Source organism: Pseudonaja textilis, chromosome 1 (genome assembly GCF_049901715.1).
Source record: "Pseudonaja textilis isolate UNSWEBS1 chromosome 1, rPseTex1.2, whole genome shotgun sequence".
Taxonomy (NCBI): Eukaryota; Metazoa; Chordata; class Lepidosauria; order Squamata; family Elapidae; genus Pseudonaja; species Pseudonaja textilis.
Window position 1 is genome coordinate 309658019 of NC_141990.1, and position 20830 is coordinate 309678848.

The 20830-nt window shown below is 38.1% G+C and overlaps 1 protein-coding gene across 3 annotated transcripts; it reads left to right on the forward strand.

The window, feature by feature from the left end:
- Positions 1-1046: 1046 nt before the first annotated feature.
- Positions 1047-16960, forward strand: PSMC6 (proteasome 26S subunit, ATPase 6). 3 transcript variants are annotated; one of them, XM_087922447.1, is made up of 14 exons: positions 1047-1172; positions 3906-3985; positions 4655-4694; positions 4887-4939; positions 7912-7979; positions 8313-8427; positions 8756-8843; positions 9844-9905; positions 9989-10112; positions 11215-11276; positions 11837-11957; positions 12053-12133; positions 12723-12794; positions 16849-16960. In XM_087922447.1, the coding sequence occupies exons 1-14, from the start codon at positions 1088-1090 to the stop codon at positions 16878-16880; spliced, it is 1083 nt and encodes a 360-aa protein (XP_087778573.1). In that variant the 5' UTR covers positions 1047-1087; the 3' UTR covers positions 16881-16960. The 3 variants fall into 3 exon arrangements, with proteins under 3 accessions (XP_087778573.1, XP_087778574.1, XP_026554519.1); XM_087922448.1 differs by lacking the exon at positions 16849-16960 and adding an exon at positions 12994-14704; XM_026698734.2 differs by lacking the exon at positions 16849-16960 and adding an exon at positions 14229-14704.
- The last annotated feature ends 3870 nt before the right edge of the window (positions 16961-20830 follow it).

Here is a 20830-nt window from a genome sequence, read left to right on the forward strand (position 1 = left end):
ATAAAACCATACATTCTCCATCAATACTATCATGGTGTATAGCCCTCTGAATTTGCAAAAACATAATTAGATTAGAGTAGAGTAGCTTGGAGTAGAATAGAATTTTTTATTGGCCAAATGTGATTGGACACACAAGAAATTTGTCTTTGGTGTATCACTGTATAAGGTCTCGGTGTACATAAAAGCTATATGTGATAAATTATGATCATGGTCATCATAAAAATGCATTCATCATAAATAATAAGATACAACACTTAGTGATAGTCATAGAATACCAAATAAACAATCAACATAGATAAATCATATGAGGAAACTAAATAACAATATAAATTGTTAAGATACAAGCAACAAAATTATAGTCATAAGTAGAAAAGGAGATAGGCAATAGGAAAGATGAGAAGAATAACAGTAATACAGCCTTACTAAATAGTTTGACAGTGTTGTGGAATTAGTTGTTTAACAGAGTGATGGCATGGGGGAAAACGGCCCTTGTGTGTAGTTGTTCTGGTATGCAATGCCCTATGAGGTTGTTTTGAGGGTAGAAGTTGAAACAAGTTATGTCCAGGATGTGAGGGGTCTGTAGATATTTTCACAGCCCTCTTTTTAACAGTGTGATATACAGGTCCTCAATGGAAGGCAGGTTGTTAGCCCAGGAATGCCTTACAGAATAGAATAGAATAGAATAGAATAGAATAGAATAGAATAGAATAGAATAGAGGAATTCTTTATACACCAGGAATAACGAATGGAGAATTATTTATACATTTGGCCTAGATATCTATATCAGTTTCCTACATTTTCCCCAATGATAGTGAACCGTCTCAAATCTAAATCACTTATCGGTATCGCATTACATGAACACTGGCTAGCTATGTCTATCACGCTCAAGGTGTGTACATGTCGTTTTCCTTTTTCTTTTCGTAAACGGTTCCCCTCCAAGTCAGCAGGGGGCGCTCTGGCAGAAGCAGCAATTGCAGCATACGGGAAGAGGAAGTCCTAAAAGGAAGCTACTTCTCCTGCCTGGGCCGTAATTCCCGACGTCCTTTGCGCATTACCGCCGGCATAGCTCGGCTTTCGTCTTATCATCATGGCGGAGCCGCGAGACAAGGCGCTGCAAGACTATCGCAAGAAATTGCTGGAGCACAAGGAGATCGATGGGCGCCTCAAGGAGCGTGAGTGGCTGCTCGGTGACGGAGAAGGAAGCCTGGTCTCTGTGCTTCTCCCTGATTTCATCCCTCTCTCGGGATCCCGAAAGAACCAGATTTATTAATAATAATAATCTCATGTCAAACAGGGTGGGGAAGACGCGTTGGAGTGAAAAGCCTATATTTTACCATATGATATTCAGATGATTTCCCCCCCACTCAGATCCTGTGCATGTTTCCTTAGGGAGATTTGCTCACTGAGGTCAGTGCAATGGACCCTCAGATTGGGAGGGCACATTGGAATCGCCCTGTGAGTTGGGCTGTTCTAAATTTGATAAAATAATTTCATTGTAATCGTGGCATTTATGCCCTGCCTTCTGATGCCCACATTAGTTCTTTCTTCCATTTCTTTCCCAATAATAGCAATCCCGTGAAGAAGGCTAAGATGACTTAAGATGACAGGTTTTGTGAACTTCCATGGCTGAGAATGAATTTAAATCTGATTTCAACACAAAATTCATACAGATGAGAAATATCGGTTGGGTTTTAGTGTAGTGTATTGTGCAATCATAATAGTTTGAAAATCATGGTTCATAGTTTAATAGACTTATGAATCCAGAAAATTTTGGTTTATTCAACAAACCATTATTAAACCCTGCATTTGTAATATGTGATATGTAATATGTTAACCCAGCTGTAACAGGTTTATTTAAAAAAAATCAAAAACAAGGGTCTAGTTTTGTTTCATTAATCTTAAAGGAACATAACTGAGAAATAAGAAAGATAAAAAGGAAAAAACAGGGATAACTCTGTGGAATGTGTGGAACAAAAGCAAATTACCTTGTTCCTTTGACTTCCATATTCTGCACACATTTCCTCCAGATTTACATGTAATATGCAATAGACTCAGACAACTGCTTTGAAAAATGCTAACAAAGATTACAAAAATAAACAAAATACAGTACAAAAGGTAAATAAGCAATGAAATACTAAAGACAGTCAATGAGCTACAGTTTATGAGCGAAAAGAAACTAAACAGAATGAAAAATAGAAACCTCCCACCAAAATAAAGCCAAATAAATTTTTAAAAACCAATGCCAATATCTAAAATTATATATTAAGCATTTGCTTGCTGTCCAGAAGAAAACATAGACTGAGAGGAGCGGATTTGTAGCAGGTGCCAGTAGGTCTCCTTACCTACCTGCAGCAACCTAGTCCCACATGCCTGTTATATAGAAGAAAGTTGAGATGTGGCAAAATTTGAGAAAATGAGATAGTTGGTCTGAAACATAGAATCATTCACAATTACAGAATGTAAGAATTAGAAGGTACAGTGGAGACCATTTTGTCCCACTTTGTCCAGTACTGGAATTGAGTATTATCATTCAATTATCCAATCTCTGTTTTCTGAAACAAATGAACAATTCTGCCTTTTTACGTGATCCTTCAGATATTTGAAAGATATTTTAAATTCAGTTACAGCATGCAACTGTTCCTTAAATATCCCTTAACTGACCTTGAGTCATTTTCCCTTCGACTGGTTATTCTCCCTAGGTTTTTATGAGGAGAAAACAAGTAAACTAGAAGTTGAGGAGTTCTGCTATCTTCTTGTCATTTGTTTTTACTATTTTCTCCTACTCCTTCTCTTTTGTTTATTTTACTATTGATACAGCAAAAAAGAGCCCTTTTTGTTGCTTTCAACTTCTCTTGTGAATCTAAATTCTTTTTAGCTTTTTTTGTCGTCCCCCCACCCCACCCCACCCCCCAAAAAAGATAATACTTACTTGCTGATATACCACCTTGGTGATCTTCCATTTCCAGCAGTGGTTCTTTGGCTAGTGGATCCTTCCAAGCAGTTTCCTAAGCTGCTTCCTATTTTTTCCTTCTCATTGAAGTGGTATCCAGTGGTACTTTCAGTATTTTATTTTTGAGAAATTGTTAACTCTTTTGTGCTCCCTTTGATCAGAGGAACGTTTTCCATGGGATCTCACCCAGTAGTATCTTTCAAAGCTTGTTGAAAATAAAAATTATTTTCCAAAAATACTCTATTTAATTTCTATTTCTAATAAGATTCCTGAAATCTAGCATCTATGTATGAGTATACCCTCAATGTTTATTCTGCAGTATGAACTTAAGATTCCATAGCTACTGCCTTCTGTGGTTCCTACTCTTTTACCTCTTCAACAAACTCTTATACGTTTATTAGAGTCAAACATGGGAGAGCCAATTCCTTTGTCTCTTCTTCAGTTGTCTAGAAAATGTTAAACTTTTAAATTTAATTTATTGATTACAGTTTGTATGCTGCTGAATTCCCAATGCCTACGCAGCAATCTCCTACTAAAGACATGACATATCTATTGACACAAAAATGAATTCTGCATAGGGAATACAGGGAATAAAAAGAATTTTATCCCTTCATTCTTAATTCTCCCCTCTTTAAGTATCTCCAGGTGTGAGTTAAACAGTTGCTTTAAAATGGGTTTAAAACAAATGAATTTGAGAAAAATACTACTTTCTGCTTCCTGGTAAGGATAAGAGTAACCCTAACCCTGAATGTACCACTTGTCTATTGTATACAATAAATATAGAATAGGAAGAAACATAAGGAAGACACTTTTAATAAGCTATATACAATGGTCCACAATAAAATTTTGCATCTTAATTTTCTCTCTCTAAGGATTGAAATGGAAGAACAGACAGTATAGACTATTAGCACACATTGTATGAATTTTACCTGAAAACTCTGTTCTTCTTTCTTAGTAAGGGAACAACTGAAGGAACTTACCAAGCAGTATGAAAAATCAGAAAATGACCTCAAAGCTCTACAAAGTGTTGGACAGGTGAGTGCTCATGCAGTCACAATGTTCAGTGAATAAACTGTTGTTTAATCCAGGGGTTCCTGACCCCCTGGGCTGTGGCCCACTACCGGGCCGTGGCCTATTCAGAACAGGGCCACAGTAGCAGTATGCTTGCGTGCATGCACACAGCTCAACTTGCACAAGTTGAGATGTGTGCATATGTGCTCTGGCCTGCTACTCATACAGCCTAGTTCCCAACTCTCCCCTCCCACAAGCCAGGCTGATGAACCACAAAAGTTGGGGACTGCTGTAAGAAAGCAAATTTTCTGAGAATTGTGATTGGCTCTGTGTCGAGGAACAAGTCAACATTGTGTGTTTTTAATGAGTACCTCCCAGAGTTCAGGGAGGACTCCTTAGCTGTTCATGGGAGATCTGAAGTACTCATGCATTCTCCAGAAATGTTATTGCCTTAAATCGAGCAATAAATGATATCCTGTTTGGACTTAATATTTTTTTGCCTTTTCACAATGCTGAGAGCTGCTGCTTGAAGCAGCCATCTCATTCTGTTTGAATAGTAGTCCTAATTGTGTATGATAGTCACTAATGGCATCCAGACTTCATATCAAGACCAAGTGATCTTATCCATTTCAGAAATTCAGACAGCAGGGAGATAATGGTAACAGTGTATTTTTCCATTTCCTTTAAAAACAGATTGTTGGTGAGGTTCTTAAACAATTAACAGAAGAGAAATGTAAGTACATGGGGATACTATTTTATTACTTTTCTTTATTATATCAAAATTAAAAAAAATTTGGATTTGAAATAGAGTAGCATAATTATAATTGCACATAACTGTTATTTTTAAAAAATTGGTTGGGATTTTTTTTTATTCAAATCATGGTTGAATAACATGCTCTCACCTGGTTTCCTTTGCTACTCCTAGTCATTGTCAAAGCAACAAATGGACCAAGATATGTAGTTGGCTGTCGTCGTCAGGTGAGTACAAGTAGTTACTCACTAAAAATTTCTTCAGAGACTATTCAAAGTTACAACTAACTTGTGCTAACAAAATAACTTTACAACCCACTTGATCATCATAGTGTCCTTAGTTACATGATCATCATTACAATCAGTCCTGTGCTTGAACTATATTTTCCCCCCTCTGGCAGAGCAGAGAGATTGGAGATAGGGATTACAAGAAAGCAAGCTTTGCTTGTCTATACATTCAAAACAATGCAGTCGGGCTGGGAATCGAGCTGGGAGCCATAGGTGCATGCTATGTGAATCGTACTCTCTTGAAATCTCTTTCCCCAATCTCTCTGCTCTGGTGGGGGTGGGGGTGGGGAATAGAGAAAAAAAATACAATTCTGTAGGATTTTCCTTTGTTTGACCTTTTTCCATAGCTGGCGTGATCACATTATTTTTGAAAAACCAAACAGCTTTCTTTCTTGAAATCCTTTTCTCCTCTTTCTTAGGAGGGTGAGAGAGGAGAAAGCAAGTAAATGATTTCTAAAGTCAGTTTCCCCTTTGCGTGACTCTTCCTCCCTAAGTCACTCAAAGCAGACAGATTGGTGAGGGATTTCAAGAGAGTAAGTGTCAGCTGGTGCTCCATTCAAAATCCAAGAAAGAAATGTTTAGACTCTTTTAATTAGAGAAAATATATCTTTTACTGGAAATCAAGTGGTAGCAACAAAAGAATTCTGAATCCAAGAAAATGGGTGCGTAAATCACATATACAAAGTAATGGCAATGTTCCCACCCCCAATAGTTCAAATGGTTCTTCCAATTAAAAGTTGTGAATATCATCATGTGGACATCTCCAGTTGGTGAGGCTTCTGTCCATTGACCTTGGCATACTTCGATAAAGGTTTGCAGCTGCGCATAGCATAGAAGAGAAAGCTAAGCAAGAAATAGAAACCTAAGCAAGAATGTATTCCCCTCCCGCCCCCCCAGTTTATACAGTTCTGTTTGTAACACCTCCAGCTCACTTCCCATGATTTTCCCCCCTCCTCCCCCCGTTACTTATGACAGCCGAAAGATGCAAAGCAAAGGGAGAAAATCTTGAAGGCTGACATTCGGCCCTCCTAGAAAAAAGACGTTAGTCCTATAAAAGAAGAAAACGTGGAAGGTAATAGTCAATAAACAGGTAACATTAAAATACTCATATTTTTAGGGTTTATCAGGATATTTAGTACGAAATGCTTTGACAAGTGTAGGAGCTCTTAACATCCTTTTCATCGACCCACTCAGCTTGGGAAGAAGGAAAATGTTTCCAAGCAACCAAATATTGGAGTCAACCCCTCTGTTTCCGAGAATCCAAAATTTCTTTAACTTCAAAATGTTGTTCGCTTTCAATTAGCAATGGTACAGGAGGATCAATCTGGGTCGGTCTCAAATTGGAAGTATGTAACGAAGTAAACCCAGTACTACTATGTACGGAATTATTATATGCCACCTCCGCAAATGGTAATAGGTCAGCCCAATTATCTTGCTGATAATTTATGTAACATCTAAGATATTGTTCCAATACCGCGTTAGTTCTCTCACAAGCCCCATTAGTTTGTGGATGGTGGGCGGAGCTTAAGCCCTGGGCGGAGCCCAATAACTTCAGGAACTCCTTCCAAAAGTTCGAGGTGAATTGGACACCCCTGTCTGAGATTATGCGTTCAGGAACCCCATGTAACATGTAGATATGTGAAATAAACAGTTTAGCCAACATTTTGCAGATGGGATCTTCGAACAAGGTATGAAATGTACCTGTTTGGAAAACAAATCAGTTACCACCCAAATAACTGTGTTTCCCCCACTTTCAGGTAATTCCACTATAAATTCCATAGAGATTTCCTTCCATGGAGCCGTTGCTCTAGCCACATTTTGTAGCAAGCCTGCTGGCTTACCAGGGAGCCGTTTGGCTGAGGCACAGATAGAACAACCAGCTACATAAGTTTCAATGTCCTTCTTCAAAGTAGGCCACCAAAATTGCTGTTTAACCAAGTGTAAGGTTTTCACGAATCCAAAATGACCAGCCGCTTTAGAATCATGAGCTTGCTGTAATATTTGGCTCCTCAGTTTCTCTGGCACATATAATTTGGCTCCCACCCATGCTACCCATCTTTAACCGTACAGTTATTTGAGTGAGCAAGGAACCAGTCATCAAGTTTTAGAGCATCTCTTAATTGTGCAGTCAAATCGTTTGATAAATCCACCTCCTCCTTCTTCTTTTGGGTTCTGGTAACCACTGGAGCTGCCAACTGTTTGGTTGGGACAATCGGCCGTACCACTTCCTGGCGAGCACTATTAAGAGATGTTTGTGTATCACACCTATGGCTCCCAACTTTGGGCTGCTAGCATGATTGCATTGCTTTCAAGGTGTACAAGATAGTAAGCAGAGGCTCCAATATTCCAAGGAGTGGGGAAGTGGTTAGAAAGCAAACAAAAGCTAAAAGTGTGAAACTGACTAGTCCTGTCTCTTTCCATTTGAAAAATACAATTGTGGTTGCATGATTTCCCATTTAGCGACTGCTTTGCTTAGTGGTAGAGTTGCTGATTCTAAATAGGGTTGTAAACTGAGGACTACCTAGATCTTGTTTATGAGTTGGTTTCTCAGATAAACTTTAAAGTTACAGCCACTAAGTCGTGGCTTGGTGTCCTACCTAAGCAACTCTCAGTGCCTAATTTATTTTTGCAGGCATAGACTGGATGTGTGAAAATTGTCCAGCCTTCATCCACCTGTTGTGGAAAAAGAGTAATCCTTCTAGGAGCAGCACATTTTCAACTTTGTTGTTTGCTATTATTTGAATGGGCTTTGTTGTGCTTTTATTATCATACATACTCCTTCGAATGTATTTTTGGGTCCTCCCTCCTGGACCCCAAAATAGTATAGTTAATACAAAGTGAATATTTCTTGGTTGAATACATGTTTGACATAATACTGTAGTAAATTTAATAATTGCCTTTTTTGCCTTCAGCTTGATAAAAGCAAATTGAAACCTGGGACAAGAGTTGCATTGGATATGACCACCTTAACGATTATGAGGTAAAATCTTGCCTTCATATGTTTAGATTGGAGTTGAGAAAAATAAAAAAGATAGAAAGCAACAACGCTTTCTTCATTATAGAGGAAGGAAAGGGGAGGAGGAAACGGCAAATCCAAAGGCTTTGCTTAGGATTCTTCCTTTTTGTGCAAGTAGCATTTAAGCTACAGTGTTTATCTTGCTTGTTAACAAAACTTCTGGGAGACCATTATAGAACTTAGTAATTTATTTGTCTTCATTGGGTGGGAAAAATACTATTTGGAAATTACTTTAAAAAAAAAATCACTGGTGCAGAATCATCTGATCGGATAACTGGAATTACTTCACATGTTTAGATATTTGCCAAGAGAAGTTGATCCACTTGTTTACAACATGTCTCATGAAGATCCTGGCGATGTATCTTATTCTGAAATTGGTGGATTGTCAGAACAAATCAGGGAACTAAGAGAGGTACATGTCTCTTGTATACCAGCCTGTATATTAGTTATGGCTAAGCTACTCATGTTTTTGTAAAAGAATAAAAATATCTGATTCTGTGGTGTCAATTAGATGCCCATTGCAGAACGTCAGGAAAATACATAAATGGAACTGCTTATGTTTTAAAATTTAAAACCAGAGCTTTTAACCAAACTCCACAATGCAGTGAGTTTGTTTCAAAGAAATAAATCTAAAGTATAGATGAGATGTTTAGAAGGAATATTGTATAAATGTCACAAAGTTTGTGACTTTGGATACACATTGAATTACTTGAGCATAAAACAGATTTTTGTCTTTGCAGGTTATAGAGTTACCCCTGACAAATCCAGAATTATTCCAGCGTGTGGGGATTATACCTCCCAAAGGCTGCTTGCTATATGGCCCACCAGGTAGGCTCACTTTAATAATTTTGTATCTCTTACGCCTCAGCAAAAAGGTACATCATGTGGGATATTTATTTTCAGACCAACTCAAGCACATTCTTACTTCATGCGCAAATAGATATTTTCTATACTATCAAGTTCCAGTGTAAGTTTACAAGTTCTGAGAAGATCCTGGGAGATAAAAGACAGAATTAAGTAAATGTGTCCTCAGAGTCTTTGGCATAAATTCTCAGCTATCATCCACACATATTGTAGGCAATTTCACAAAGAAAGATACAAATATAATTTCACAAAAAAAGATATAATCTGATTTGGTTCAGAGATGTACCAAATGCAAACTGTGAGGGGTATTATTCTATCTGGAAGCCCCATGATCTGCTCATTTCAAGCACATGGCCTTATCCCTTTTGTTCTGAATTAGGATAAGAAAAATGAAGTAGACTTATGGCAGAGGCCAGAAGAAAAACTTTTTGAAATAGATTCAAATAGAAGCTTTTTGTTGCAAGGATTTTATTTTGGATATTTGGGTATTTAGGATTGTTTCAGACCTATTCAGTTGTCTGTATTTTATTTAGAGCTTTTAAAACCCTTTTTGGAAGGATGGTTTTATTTTCTGATTTATAAGATTTAATATCATATTCCTGTCCCATGGGAAAGGCACTTTTTGGTTAAAAGTCATCCCAGTTTGAGAACAAGGTTTTCCTAATCTGTGAATTTTTTTTTTTTTTTACAAACCTAGGTTTTCTTGTCCCAGGCCCATATTTTCATTTCAGTAAAAGTGCCACCCCTAGCAAAAATGGCTGAATTAAAGGGGGGAATCAGATGAATTGTAGGTAGTTAAAGTGGTGTTATCACTTTACGAGTTCAGCCCTTATATACTACCAAAGGCTGAAGCCAGGCCCTTGAAGGTCTGTTCACTGTAGTGCTTCACCATGTAATCTCAACTATATGTCTGGCATGTTGATGCTTTACTTCTTGAATCATCTTTGGTATTTTGTCACTTCAGGAACGGGGAAAACTCTCTTGGCTAGAGCTGTTGCCAGTCAGCTAGACTGCAATTTCCTAAAGGTAAGTAAAATATTTTTTTCCCTGAACTCTTCATCCAAACTTGTTTGACTTTCAAGTATCACTCATTGATAATGTTTTCACAGGTTGTGTCTAGTTCCATTGTAGACAAATACATTGGGGAAAGCGCTCGACTGATTAGAGAAATGTTCAACTATGCCAGGGACCATCAGCCCTGTATCATCTTCATGGATGAAATTGATGCTATTGGTAAGAATGCAGGCTTCTTAAAATCTAAAAGTGTGATAAGTTTTTTTATAAGCTGTTCAAAGAACTGCTTTGTTCCTGCAAGTTCAAGACTGGGATGGGAAAATGAACTTAGCAGGAGTTGAAAATGAAAAAAGTAAACAATGTAACTACTAATCTCACTATACCAAAGAACTGGGACCCTTAAAGTCCAATATGTTACTAGAGTATGCTATCAGCAGCCATTCTCGAATATAACTGCCTGGAATCCATTGTGATGGAAAAATAATAAAACTGCAACCACTTCTCCAACCTCTCCCACCACCTTTTTGTCTTTTCTTTCTGTCCTCCTCCTTTCTATCTCCTGTTGCAAACTACTTGCATATGAAAAGAAAGCTCTCACCCATCCCCCAAAGGCTCATCTAATGATGGAGCGCTTGGGCGCCTGGCTGTCTCAAAATTCCAATTGTCACAGAGGTGTGATTTTAGTTTTACAATAGAACAGCCTTTTTCTCTTTCTAACACCTGCCTTACTTCCTCAAAAAAACTGCAGGTGAATCAAATCCCTTGGATTTCCCACCTCTGATCCACAAAGTGTATAACAATCTTTCTATTGCTCTGCCTCCCTCCCTCTCTTTCTCTCTCTCTCTTCTCTCTCCCCCTCCCTCCCTCCCTTCCTCCTCTCTTGGAAAGCTGGCACCCAATAAAGTTTGATCATTTCTCCTTAGCATTGACCACCTTTCTTCAGCAAAAATTCTATACTATTTATTTTATTTTTAAGCTGCATTTATTGTTTCTATGAATAGCTCAAGACGGCCAACGTATCTAATTCTCCTTTCTCCTCCATTTGAAACAACAACTCTGTGAGGTGGGTCGGGTTAAGAAGAGGTCCAAAGTCACTCATCAGGCTTTCATGCTGAAGGAGGGAGGGGAGCTGCAATTAAAACTGATTTATTTTTTGGGCAAATACCTTTTAAAACTTAATGCCTATGTAAGTCAGCTATCATCAGACATTTTTGAAAATACTGGATATCATTTTATATTTGGCTGTATTCTAAATTAAAACTTTATGTCAAATGTTCTGCTTGGTGAAATACCAAATACTCTTCCATGCTCTTTTCTTTAGGTGGTCGCCGTTTTTCTGAGGGAACGTCAGCTGACAGAGAGATCCAGAGAACTTTAATGGAGGTAAAGTTATATGTTAAGTCTGATATCTTTCAAACACTAATTTTAGGCAGGTAACCAAAAGTGAAACATTGAGATTGGTTTGATTTTCTGTACTGTATTGAGTGTACTCTTACTTTTGAATAAAATTGTGACTTTATATTGTCCAGTTATATAACTGGAGATATGATTAAGTGACTTTTTATAATTACTATGTATCTGGGTTTTGTATTTTACAAGAGAGAAACTTTTCCTTCACTTGGTAAATCAAAACTCCATAAAATGAATGGCCTTTATATAAAATTCCTATTGACAACTGCTCTGGCCAGAGGAACAAGCTCATGTTTTCATTTCTGCAAAAACTACAACTTTCATAAATACGCTTTCTAACTGAGAATTAAAATTCTCATGGATTTTAAGGTTTTGTCTTGGTATCCCAACTCCTGTGTTTCTGAAATGTGACAAATGCTGTTCAAAACAACAACTGTCAATACATTTTTCTTAATTGTCTTGTTGGAATCAACTTCTTGGTGGAAAAACACCAAAGTTAACTAAAGCCTATGCTTCCTTGCAATATGTTTCAGTTATTGAATCAGATGGATGGATTTGATACTTTACACAGAGTCAAAATGATAATGGCTACAAACAGACCAGATACTCTAGATCCAGCATTGTTGCGACCTGGAAGATTGGACAGGAAGATTCGTGAGTAAACTCAGTATGCTAGCTTAAGCCTTTGGCTTTGTCTGGTATGCAACCAAAATTCGTAATTGAAAAAAAAAACACCTCTTTTCACCTAGATATTGATTTGCCAAATGAACAAGCTAGGTTAGACATCCTGAAAATCCATGCTGGACCTATAACTAAACATGGAGAAATAGGTAAGTTCCCAAGATGACGTTCGCATCTTAAGGCACTGTTTTATACAGTTCCTGTTCAGTACATAAATATTTACTGCAATTCATTGTAAAGTTTTGGTCTGTTTGGGGCAGAAATTGTCAGTCACACAATAGCTTTTTAAAGTATAATCCTTTGTTTTTTTCTGAAACATTTACCTACTGTATTTATATATTTTATATAATTTACTTTTCCTCTTGGAGGTTTAGAACAGCATAAAGCAGGCCCTAGTTGTGGTTGAGGTTTAGCAATGTAGAAATGCTCCATGGGTTGGTTGCCCCTGCTTCCAGAATTGTATTCATCTTACTTTTGGAAATAGTCTAGTACACTTCAAAACAGCCTATTGTAAATATGATCTTGCAAGGGGAGTTTTGAAGAATCTTCAACTGGCTCAAAATAGCGTTCCCAGATTATTGTATAGCTCTAAAATTGCAGTACTCCAGTCAGCATCAGAAACCTTGATTTGCTCGCTCACTCCACTGAAGCTTGATAGATAGTGAAAAGATCCAGAGATTCTTTAGTATTTTAGGGTCACAGTTCTGATTAACCTTGCAATTTGACTCTTACTATTAGACTATGAAGCAATTGTGAAGCTTTCCGATGGATTTAATGGTGCTGACCTAAGGAATGTCTGTACTGAAGCAGGTAATGAATTCTTTCTACTTTCCTTAGTTCTTAGTTTAACATAGGGCACATAAAAGTGTCCAGGGACTACTTGTGGCATCCGATTCTCTCTTGTGCGGCTGCCAGTGCATTGCACACATGCACACCCAATGGGTGAGACTTTTTTGTATTTCTTTGGCTTGAGTGGTTTAAGGGCTAAAATATATATTTAAAACTGTAGGTTCAACTCTTTCAAACTCTTGAAAGCTTCTCTCAAGGTGGGTTTGGTCCCACCCCTTGTGGAATGAAGTTCTGTTCTGACCCTCGCCCTTTTCCAACAAATCAAACACAATCCAAAGGGAACAGAAACCTTGTAATGCTTCTGCAATATAATTAGCTGTGATAAGCACAAGCCTTGCCAAACTGTGCGAGACTTGCCCAAAAGATAACAGACAAGAAATAATTTGCAATACAAGAATCTTCAAATACAAACTCAGGATACTGGAATGTCCACAAGGCTGGAGTTTCAAAACGTCTTTGCCTTCTGCAAAGAACTTTCGTTTCACAGCTGGCTTTTATCTTCTTGAAGGAGGGGCCATTACTTTGCAACCTTACTCCCAAGTCACCCATGCTGTTGTAGCTGCTCTTTCCTACGAGCAATCCTGCGCGCATGCGCACTTGGCACAGGCTCCTTGGGAACGTCCTCATCACTGCTGCCAGCCCCCACAATTTCTGAAGGCATCAGTCCACTCCCTAATGATCCTGGCCCCTCATCTTGAGTCCTCACTCTCCTCAGCCGTCCGCACCTGCTGCCAGCTAACCACAACAAGTCCTCAACTTGCCATGCAAAACCTGGTGTGAGACTTAAATCAAGGATGTGTAATAATTTAAAATAAACCTTACAGTAGTACTCAAGTTATGATCAATTGCTTAATGACCATTCAGAGTTCTGGCAGACCTTCCCAGGTCTGAAGATCCGATGGCTACTCACACAGTCATGTGATCAGTTTGGGTGTACAGCAAGCAGCCCACATTTATGACCCATCTGCAGCATCCTGCAGTCACACGATCATAATATCTGACAGTTTTGCCAGAAACCAGCATTTACTTCTGATTTCTGGTAAAAAAAACCAAACTACCCATTGCAGACAATGGATACTTAACAAGTGCTATGTTTGCTTAACAGCTGCAGCGATTCATATAACAACTCCCGCATAAAAGGTTGTAAAGTTTGGCACAGTAATGTAGTAGCCCACTTAACAACTGGCACGACTTTACAGTCATAATTCCTGCCTCAATTATGATCATAAGTCAAAGGCTGCCTGTATTTGACACAAATATTTTATGTGGAATAAGGAGCAGTTATTATAGTTCCATCTTCTGTGTTTCTCAAAGGAAATCTTACCTATTGTGCAGAGTCTGGTTTCAAGCCCTGCTGTTTCCAATAAATATGTTTTTCACACTGTCTTTCTGCAGGCATGTTTGCTATTCGTGCTGATCATGACTTTGTAGTTCAGGAAGACTTCATGAAGGCAGTTAGGAAAGTTGCAGATTCCAAGAAGCTGGAGTCTAAGTTGGATTACAAACCAGTCTAAGTCCTATACAACATGGTTAATGGCTGACAGTGACTGCTGCATGGGAAATGTGGGGGCTTCCTAGGTAAAATGAGAAACAGACTATTCCTTGATTGTGTTGTTATTTCAAGTCTATGTATTAATGATGGCAGTTAGCCATTTGTTAATATTAGGTAGGAGTCTGCTGCAACAAGAGGCCCTCTGAAAACAAGATGGCTTTTCAACCCCACACATATGCAGTATAAAATCTGCTTTCAGATAATGACTTTATCAAATGTACTATTTTGATTTCATCTGGCAGATTTGAAGGTGGCATGCTTGTTTTATATCATTTATTATTTTCTCTTCTTTGAAACAGTAAAATACATCTTGTTTAAATCAAGTTTGTTAATTGGTTCCTCAGCATCGTGTAAATGAGAAGGAACATCATCAGATGTTGGACCACAATAAGTTTTGGGTATCTTGTCTAAATCTTAAGAAACCCTGCTTTTCATAGAACAGTGTTTTTATTTGAGAAGCTAAAAGCATTTAAAAATCAGAAGTGATACTTTTTCTCAATTTATTTTTGATATGACAGCTTAAATCTTTCACACATTAGGATGAATAAATTTTAAAAATGTAGCATGTTCTTCTGTTTAAATATCCTGGTTGACTTCTAGTTTTCTTTAAGGGCCATTTTAAGATGAAGTTAAGAACTTGTGATGTAGGCCTAGGACACATTCCCAGCGCATATCAGGATCTGTTAGCTTCATGACATTGTACCACCCCCCCCACCCTCCCCCAAAAACCCCAGCTTTGAGAATGCTCAAAATAATGAAAGCAGAAAAAAATGTTTAATATTGTGTTCATTGCATAACTGCCTCCCTTAAATTTGGCTTTTTATAACACGAGTAGAGGGAAATACAGAATAGCCTACTATGGTTACTCTTGTACCCTGATTGCTGCCTAGACCAAAGAAGCAAAGCAAAATATTTAATTAGAACTTCTGTATTCTGCCTTCCATGTAATCATTACTTACTCCCAAAGCATCTCTCTTGCAGCAAACATACAAGAGCTAGTTCATAATCATTCACAAAATTGGTTTAAAGCATTTAAGAAACTAGAACCAGGCACATTGCACTGAATATAAAAATGGCCCCTAGCAATAAAAAAAGTTGGATTCTCCCAGGTTTACTGTAAGGGGTTAGGTTACAGAGCATATATTTTAGCCCTCCTTTTGGCAGTAAGTAAATTAAGACAGGGTCCTCCTTATTTAATGCTTACTTTCTAGCAATCTTTTCATTTAGGAGTAGGCGGTTAACCTTTGATGAGATACAATGTCTATGTGTTCTTGTTCTGAACTATTTTGCAAACATCTATTCTCATTTCCAAAGTCAGGGGAATCTATTTATAGATCAGATAAGAAGATAATATTTCAGATAACTAGATATGCCCACAAAATACTGCCAATTGATCTTTCCTATCATTTTGACCTGAAACTTAATGGAACGGCTCACATGACATAAGACAAGAAGAAACCACACTGTGGCTTAAGGTATTCTATAAGTCCTGCCCATTGTAATGTATGCAATGAGCCATAAATCTAATCCTAACATATTATGAATTATTATAAAATAGTTGAGTCTGTGATTTCAAAGATCATACTTGAGGACATATCGCCTAAGAGCAAATCCATAATGAATATATACATTGGCTTTTATTAATTTGGTAGCTTCATGAGTTTTTGAACTGCAAAACTGAAGGCTGAAAGAAGGGCTTGATATTTGCTACATCATAGATTAATTTTGTCTGTTAGTTAAACTGCAATTAGCCATATTCATTCCACATACTAAATCATAAACCATAGTTTATAAACTATAATAGCTGGGTTCATACTGCATGTTATAGTGCAATATGTTGTAGGTATCTTTGGCCTAGCAAATTGTATGAACATTGCCATCTGATGGTGACAAAATAGGAAGATTCCTTAGAAGCATTTTTTGTATCATTTTTTTCATTGTCTATTCAAAGAAACTGCATAATGTCATTATTCTGGACATTCCCACTATTTTGACCATATTGGTAGTCCTCGACTTAAAACCATTTGCTCAGTAACCATTCAAAATTACAACTGCACGGACAAAAGTGACTTTTAACTGATTCTCACGCTTACAATTGTCACGGCATCCCAACAGTCACACAATCAAAATTTGGATGCAACTGGCATGTATTTATGATAGTTGTACTGCCCCAGGGTGATGTGATCACCATTTGCGACCTTCTCAGCTGGTTTCCGAGAACCAAGTCAGTGGGGGAGGTTGAATTTGCTGTGATTCACTTAAATAACTGCATTGATCCACTTATGAACAGTGTCAAAAAAAAAAAAGATTGTAAAATTAGACACAAGTTACTTAACAACCATCTTTCTTAGTAATGGAAATTCTGATTCCAGTTGTGATCCTAAGTTGAGGACTACCTGTGTTCACTTTCTCCTTGATTGGGCAACATATGGTTCCTGAAATTTCCCTAAATTTAATCTGCAGCCCCTGACGAAAGTTACCAGACACCTGACTAGGCAAAAGGGGATACGGACAACTGGAAAAGAAGACACCCCAGCTTCCAAATTTGACATCTATGACAAAAATTATAGCAAAAAAACAACAATTAGGTCTATGTGTATTCAACATTATATTTTCTTGTTTCAGAAAACTAGTTTTCTAATCACAATAATTTTCCAATGAATCTTTATTGCTAGCAATTACATAGACTTGACAACGAAGTGCTTTTTAAATTTTATTCCAGAAATGTATGATGAGTCATGTAATCTACAGACCACAGTGACCACATATTTGAAGGTGTTGCATTAAAGCCAATTGCTGGAACCAGGAAGCAAATTAACATGTAAATATAGGCCATTGAGTCTTGTCAATGGACAAAGGAATAAAAGCAGTAGACAATTTAGAAAAGCACACTATACAAAAGATTGAATGACTACTGTAGTGAAAATTCAAAAAGCCAGACAATATTGATTTTAGGCTAAGCTGCCAAAATGGAGAACATGAGGTAATGCTCTCCTTTTGCTGGACGTTGCCCCACCTAAGTGTACCTGCGAGGTAGTTGTCCTGCTTAACTTTACAAAGGGCTTGGTTGGCAAGAAATCTTTATATATCATCTAAGAGTACAGCATTAACTCTGCTGGAAAGGGGAAATAGGGCTGAAGTTAGACAATCAGCCTTTCCTAATACAGCATCCTACAGTGTAAAAATCCCTCTTGCTGATGATGGGTGATGGCAGTTACATTCCACACATTAACTTTAATGCTGGTCAAAGATGATAGTAGAGAAATAGTTCTACACAATATCTGAGGAAGGCGGAACTATTGTTTGAAAAAGGGAAACTGACTTAGTGGTAACTGAAGTCATTACAGAATGAATTATTTTCAAAATGCTAATACAGTTTAGGCATAAGACCTGAATTGTGGATTTCCTGTTTCATAGATCAATTTCCAATAAGGTGCATTCCTGAAGTTCTTTCCCAAGAAGTTTTCCATCTTTTCCAATTAATTGAATGCAAGCTCTGTTTAAAAGAAAGCATCTCTTTGTATGATAATGTATAGTAGAAAATTCATATAAGTGTTCTTACATTAAAATGTCTACAGTATTTACTATAGTAAATATTTAGTCAATCTCTAATAAACCAGTAGGGGCTAGAATATCTCTGAGCCTTGTCCAAAGGAGAAGGCAACTGATATGGAAGAGGTTCTTGTAAATGTGTTACTTGTTGGCAGTATGAACAGGGTCTTGAAATACAGTATACGGAACACTTAATAGAAATGCAAACCAGCCATATCTCACCTGCAAAGAAATTTAATTCAAATACAGTAATTAAAACACATTTATGTCTAGACATTTGTGGGTCTTATTACTAGATGCAGGGAAGAAAACCTGGAGACAATTCAATATACAGTATGTAGTTTCCACTTCTCTATTATATTGCTGCAAAGCTACTGAAAACTACATTTTGTAGAATGTCAAAACTGACATGTCTGCTTTTGTCTGAGTAAAGGAAGGGGAAATACATTTGATTTGTACCAAAGAAGAGATTTACAAACATGGTCTTTATATTCTGCCTGGTCTTTGGTTGGTCAAAACCAGAACTGATGGCTCTATCTGTAAGCTGCTTTCCAAATGTGATTTGGAAGGTTTGTTTTCTATTCCCCAGCAGCTCTGCCCAAGTGCTCTAGAGTAGTTTGGAGGAAGAGAAATACTTGCATCTTTTATAGAGAGTACACATAAATCCTTGATTAATTCAGTGACTTGAAAATACAACCAGTCAAAGCTCCAGATATGCCAACACCCCCATGACCACGTAAACATGATCTTGACACTTGGCAACCACTTCATATGAGAGTTGCAGAATCCCATGGTTGCATAATCATGATATGCAATTTTCCCTTGCCAGATTCCCACAATCAAAATCAATGAATGCCTAGCGAGTTTAATTTCTATGCATTCGTTCTGGTAATGTCCATGTACAAAGATGTTTTGGTTGTTTGAAGACAGTCCGAGCTTTGAAAGTATGATTGGAGTGGTAGAAATTGATAAGTCGGTCTCCTGCTTCATTTCAGTTTCCTAAGCCATACAGTCAGCTTCATTACATTATCTTCTTTCATGTTTCCAACCTCAATATTCCAGTCTCCAGTCACAAGCAGCACAGCTTCATATATGAACAGACTATGCATCAGTAGTTAGAGCATAAACATGGATGCTTATATTTTCTATCAATGTGGTTTACCATTGCCTTTTTCCACACAGTATGGATTGAAAGTTATATGTTCCGCATCTTCCTAGATCACTGTGGCACAGTAACAATAGCCTTTAGGATTATATACTACTTCACAGTGCTTTACAGCCCTCTCTAAATGATTTAGAGTCAGTACTGCCCCCAACAATCTGGGTCCTCATTTTACCGACCTTGGAAGGCTGAGTCAACCTTGAGCTGGTGAGACTCGAATTGCTGAACTGCTGGCAGTCTGCAGTTAGCAGAATTAGCCTGCAATAGTGCATTCTAACCAGTGCATCACCACAGCTCTTAGGTGCCTTGCAATCACAGTAACACTTATATACACGTTCATGGTGCTTTACAGTATTTTTTAAGCAGTTTGAGAGTCAGCATATTGCCCCCCGCTCCCCAATAATATGGCTCCTCGTTTTACTGATCTTGGAAGGATGGAAGGGGGAGTCAACCTTGAGCTGGTCAGGATAGAACTATATATTTGATAGATAGGATGATCATCAATAGAATAGAATTCGTTTATTGGCCAAGTGTGATTGGACACACAAGGAATTTGTCTTGGTGCAAATGCTCTCAGTGTATATAAAAGAAAAGAAGGATCACATCTGATCTTCCTAGAAATTTCTTGGTGCACACTTCAACATGATTACCCATCCCTCCCAGAAATGTCCCTCACACATACCCCAGCCACAATTAAGCAGAACAGGATATGGGGAGGAGGGCAATATATGCATACACTAAATTAAAAATGTCAGGGTAGGTAGGGAATCCTAACATGAGTATTGTTTTGCTTAGTATTTCATTACTTCCACAAACTAGGAATAAACAGGGTGAACATTTAAGGAGACCTGCTGGATTAGTCTAAAGGTCAATTTAATCTGGCATTCTTTTATCATAGCAACTACAAATTTGCCTTCTGAAAACCTCTATAATTTTTTTCTCTTCCTTTGTTAGCCTAAATACAGAGCCCTGGACATTGCAAACTTTTTTTTTAATCAAGAGTTGTTCATTATTTCTCTCAAGTTGCCTGTTGGTTTTTTAATACCATTTTTGACATACATCGAGAGGTTTGAAAAGCTACACAAACTGATGATGCAGCCGATTCACCAGAGCAGATCAGAATTAATGTGGGCAATCAATACCTGACATAAAGATGGAGTTCTACGTTCATCTGTCCAAAGCAAAATAGAATTTTAGAACTAGAATTTGGAGTCGCATGTTAGGATATGAGAACCGTCCCAGCTATTTATGTGGCTAAGTAAAATGCACAATGAAATTATGCAAATCTTTATTGTAAGCTGGGACAGCAGTGGCTCCTAACATAGGCAGAATAGAGGTGATTAAAAGCAACCTATGGCCGTGTTGGCAAAGCAGGTTGAGTAAAGCCGCATTAAATGAGTTATAAAAAGGGGCCCTTTTTGTACAGAAACGGGGTTTGGAAGAGAAACCTCTTCAGAGCTGGCTGCTGTCGCTCAACGTCCTTCCCGCATCCGCGCACGAAGGCCTGCCAGCCGCTCTCCTTCCATCGCGCATGCGCGTCACCATGAGCCAAAAGGAGGACAAGCGCGTCCTCTCAGTTCTCCGACACGCCCGCTTCCTCTCAACTCCCGTCACACACCCCTTCGGGACCTTGGCGCCCGGCCACGCCCCCTTCCCGCCTGTGACCCGAGCAGGGGCGGCTCCTCCTCCGTCAACACCACACCCATTCCCATTCCGGCTCGTTCCAACGCC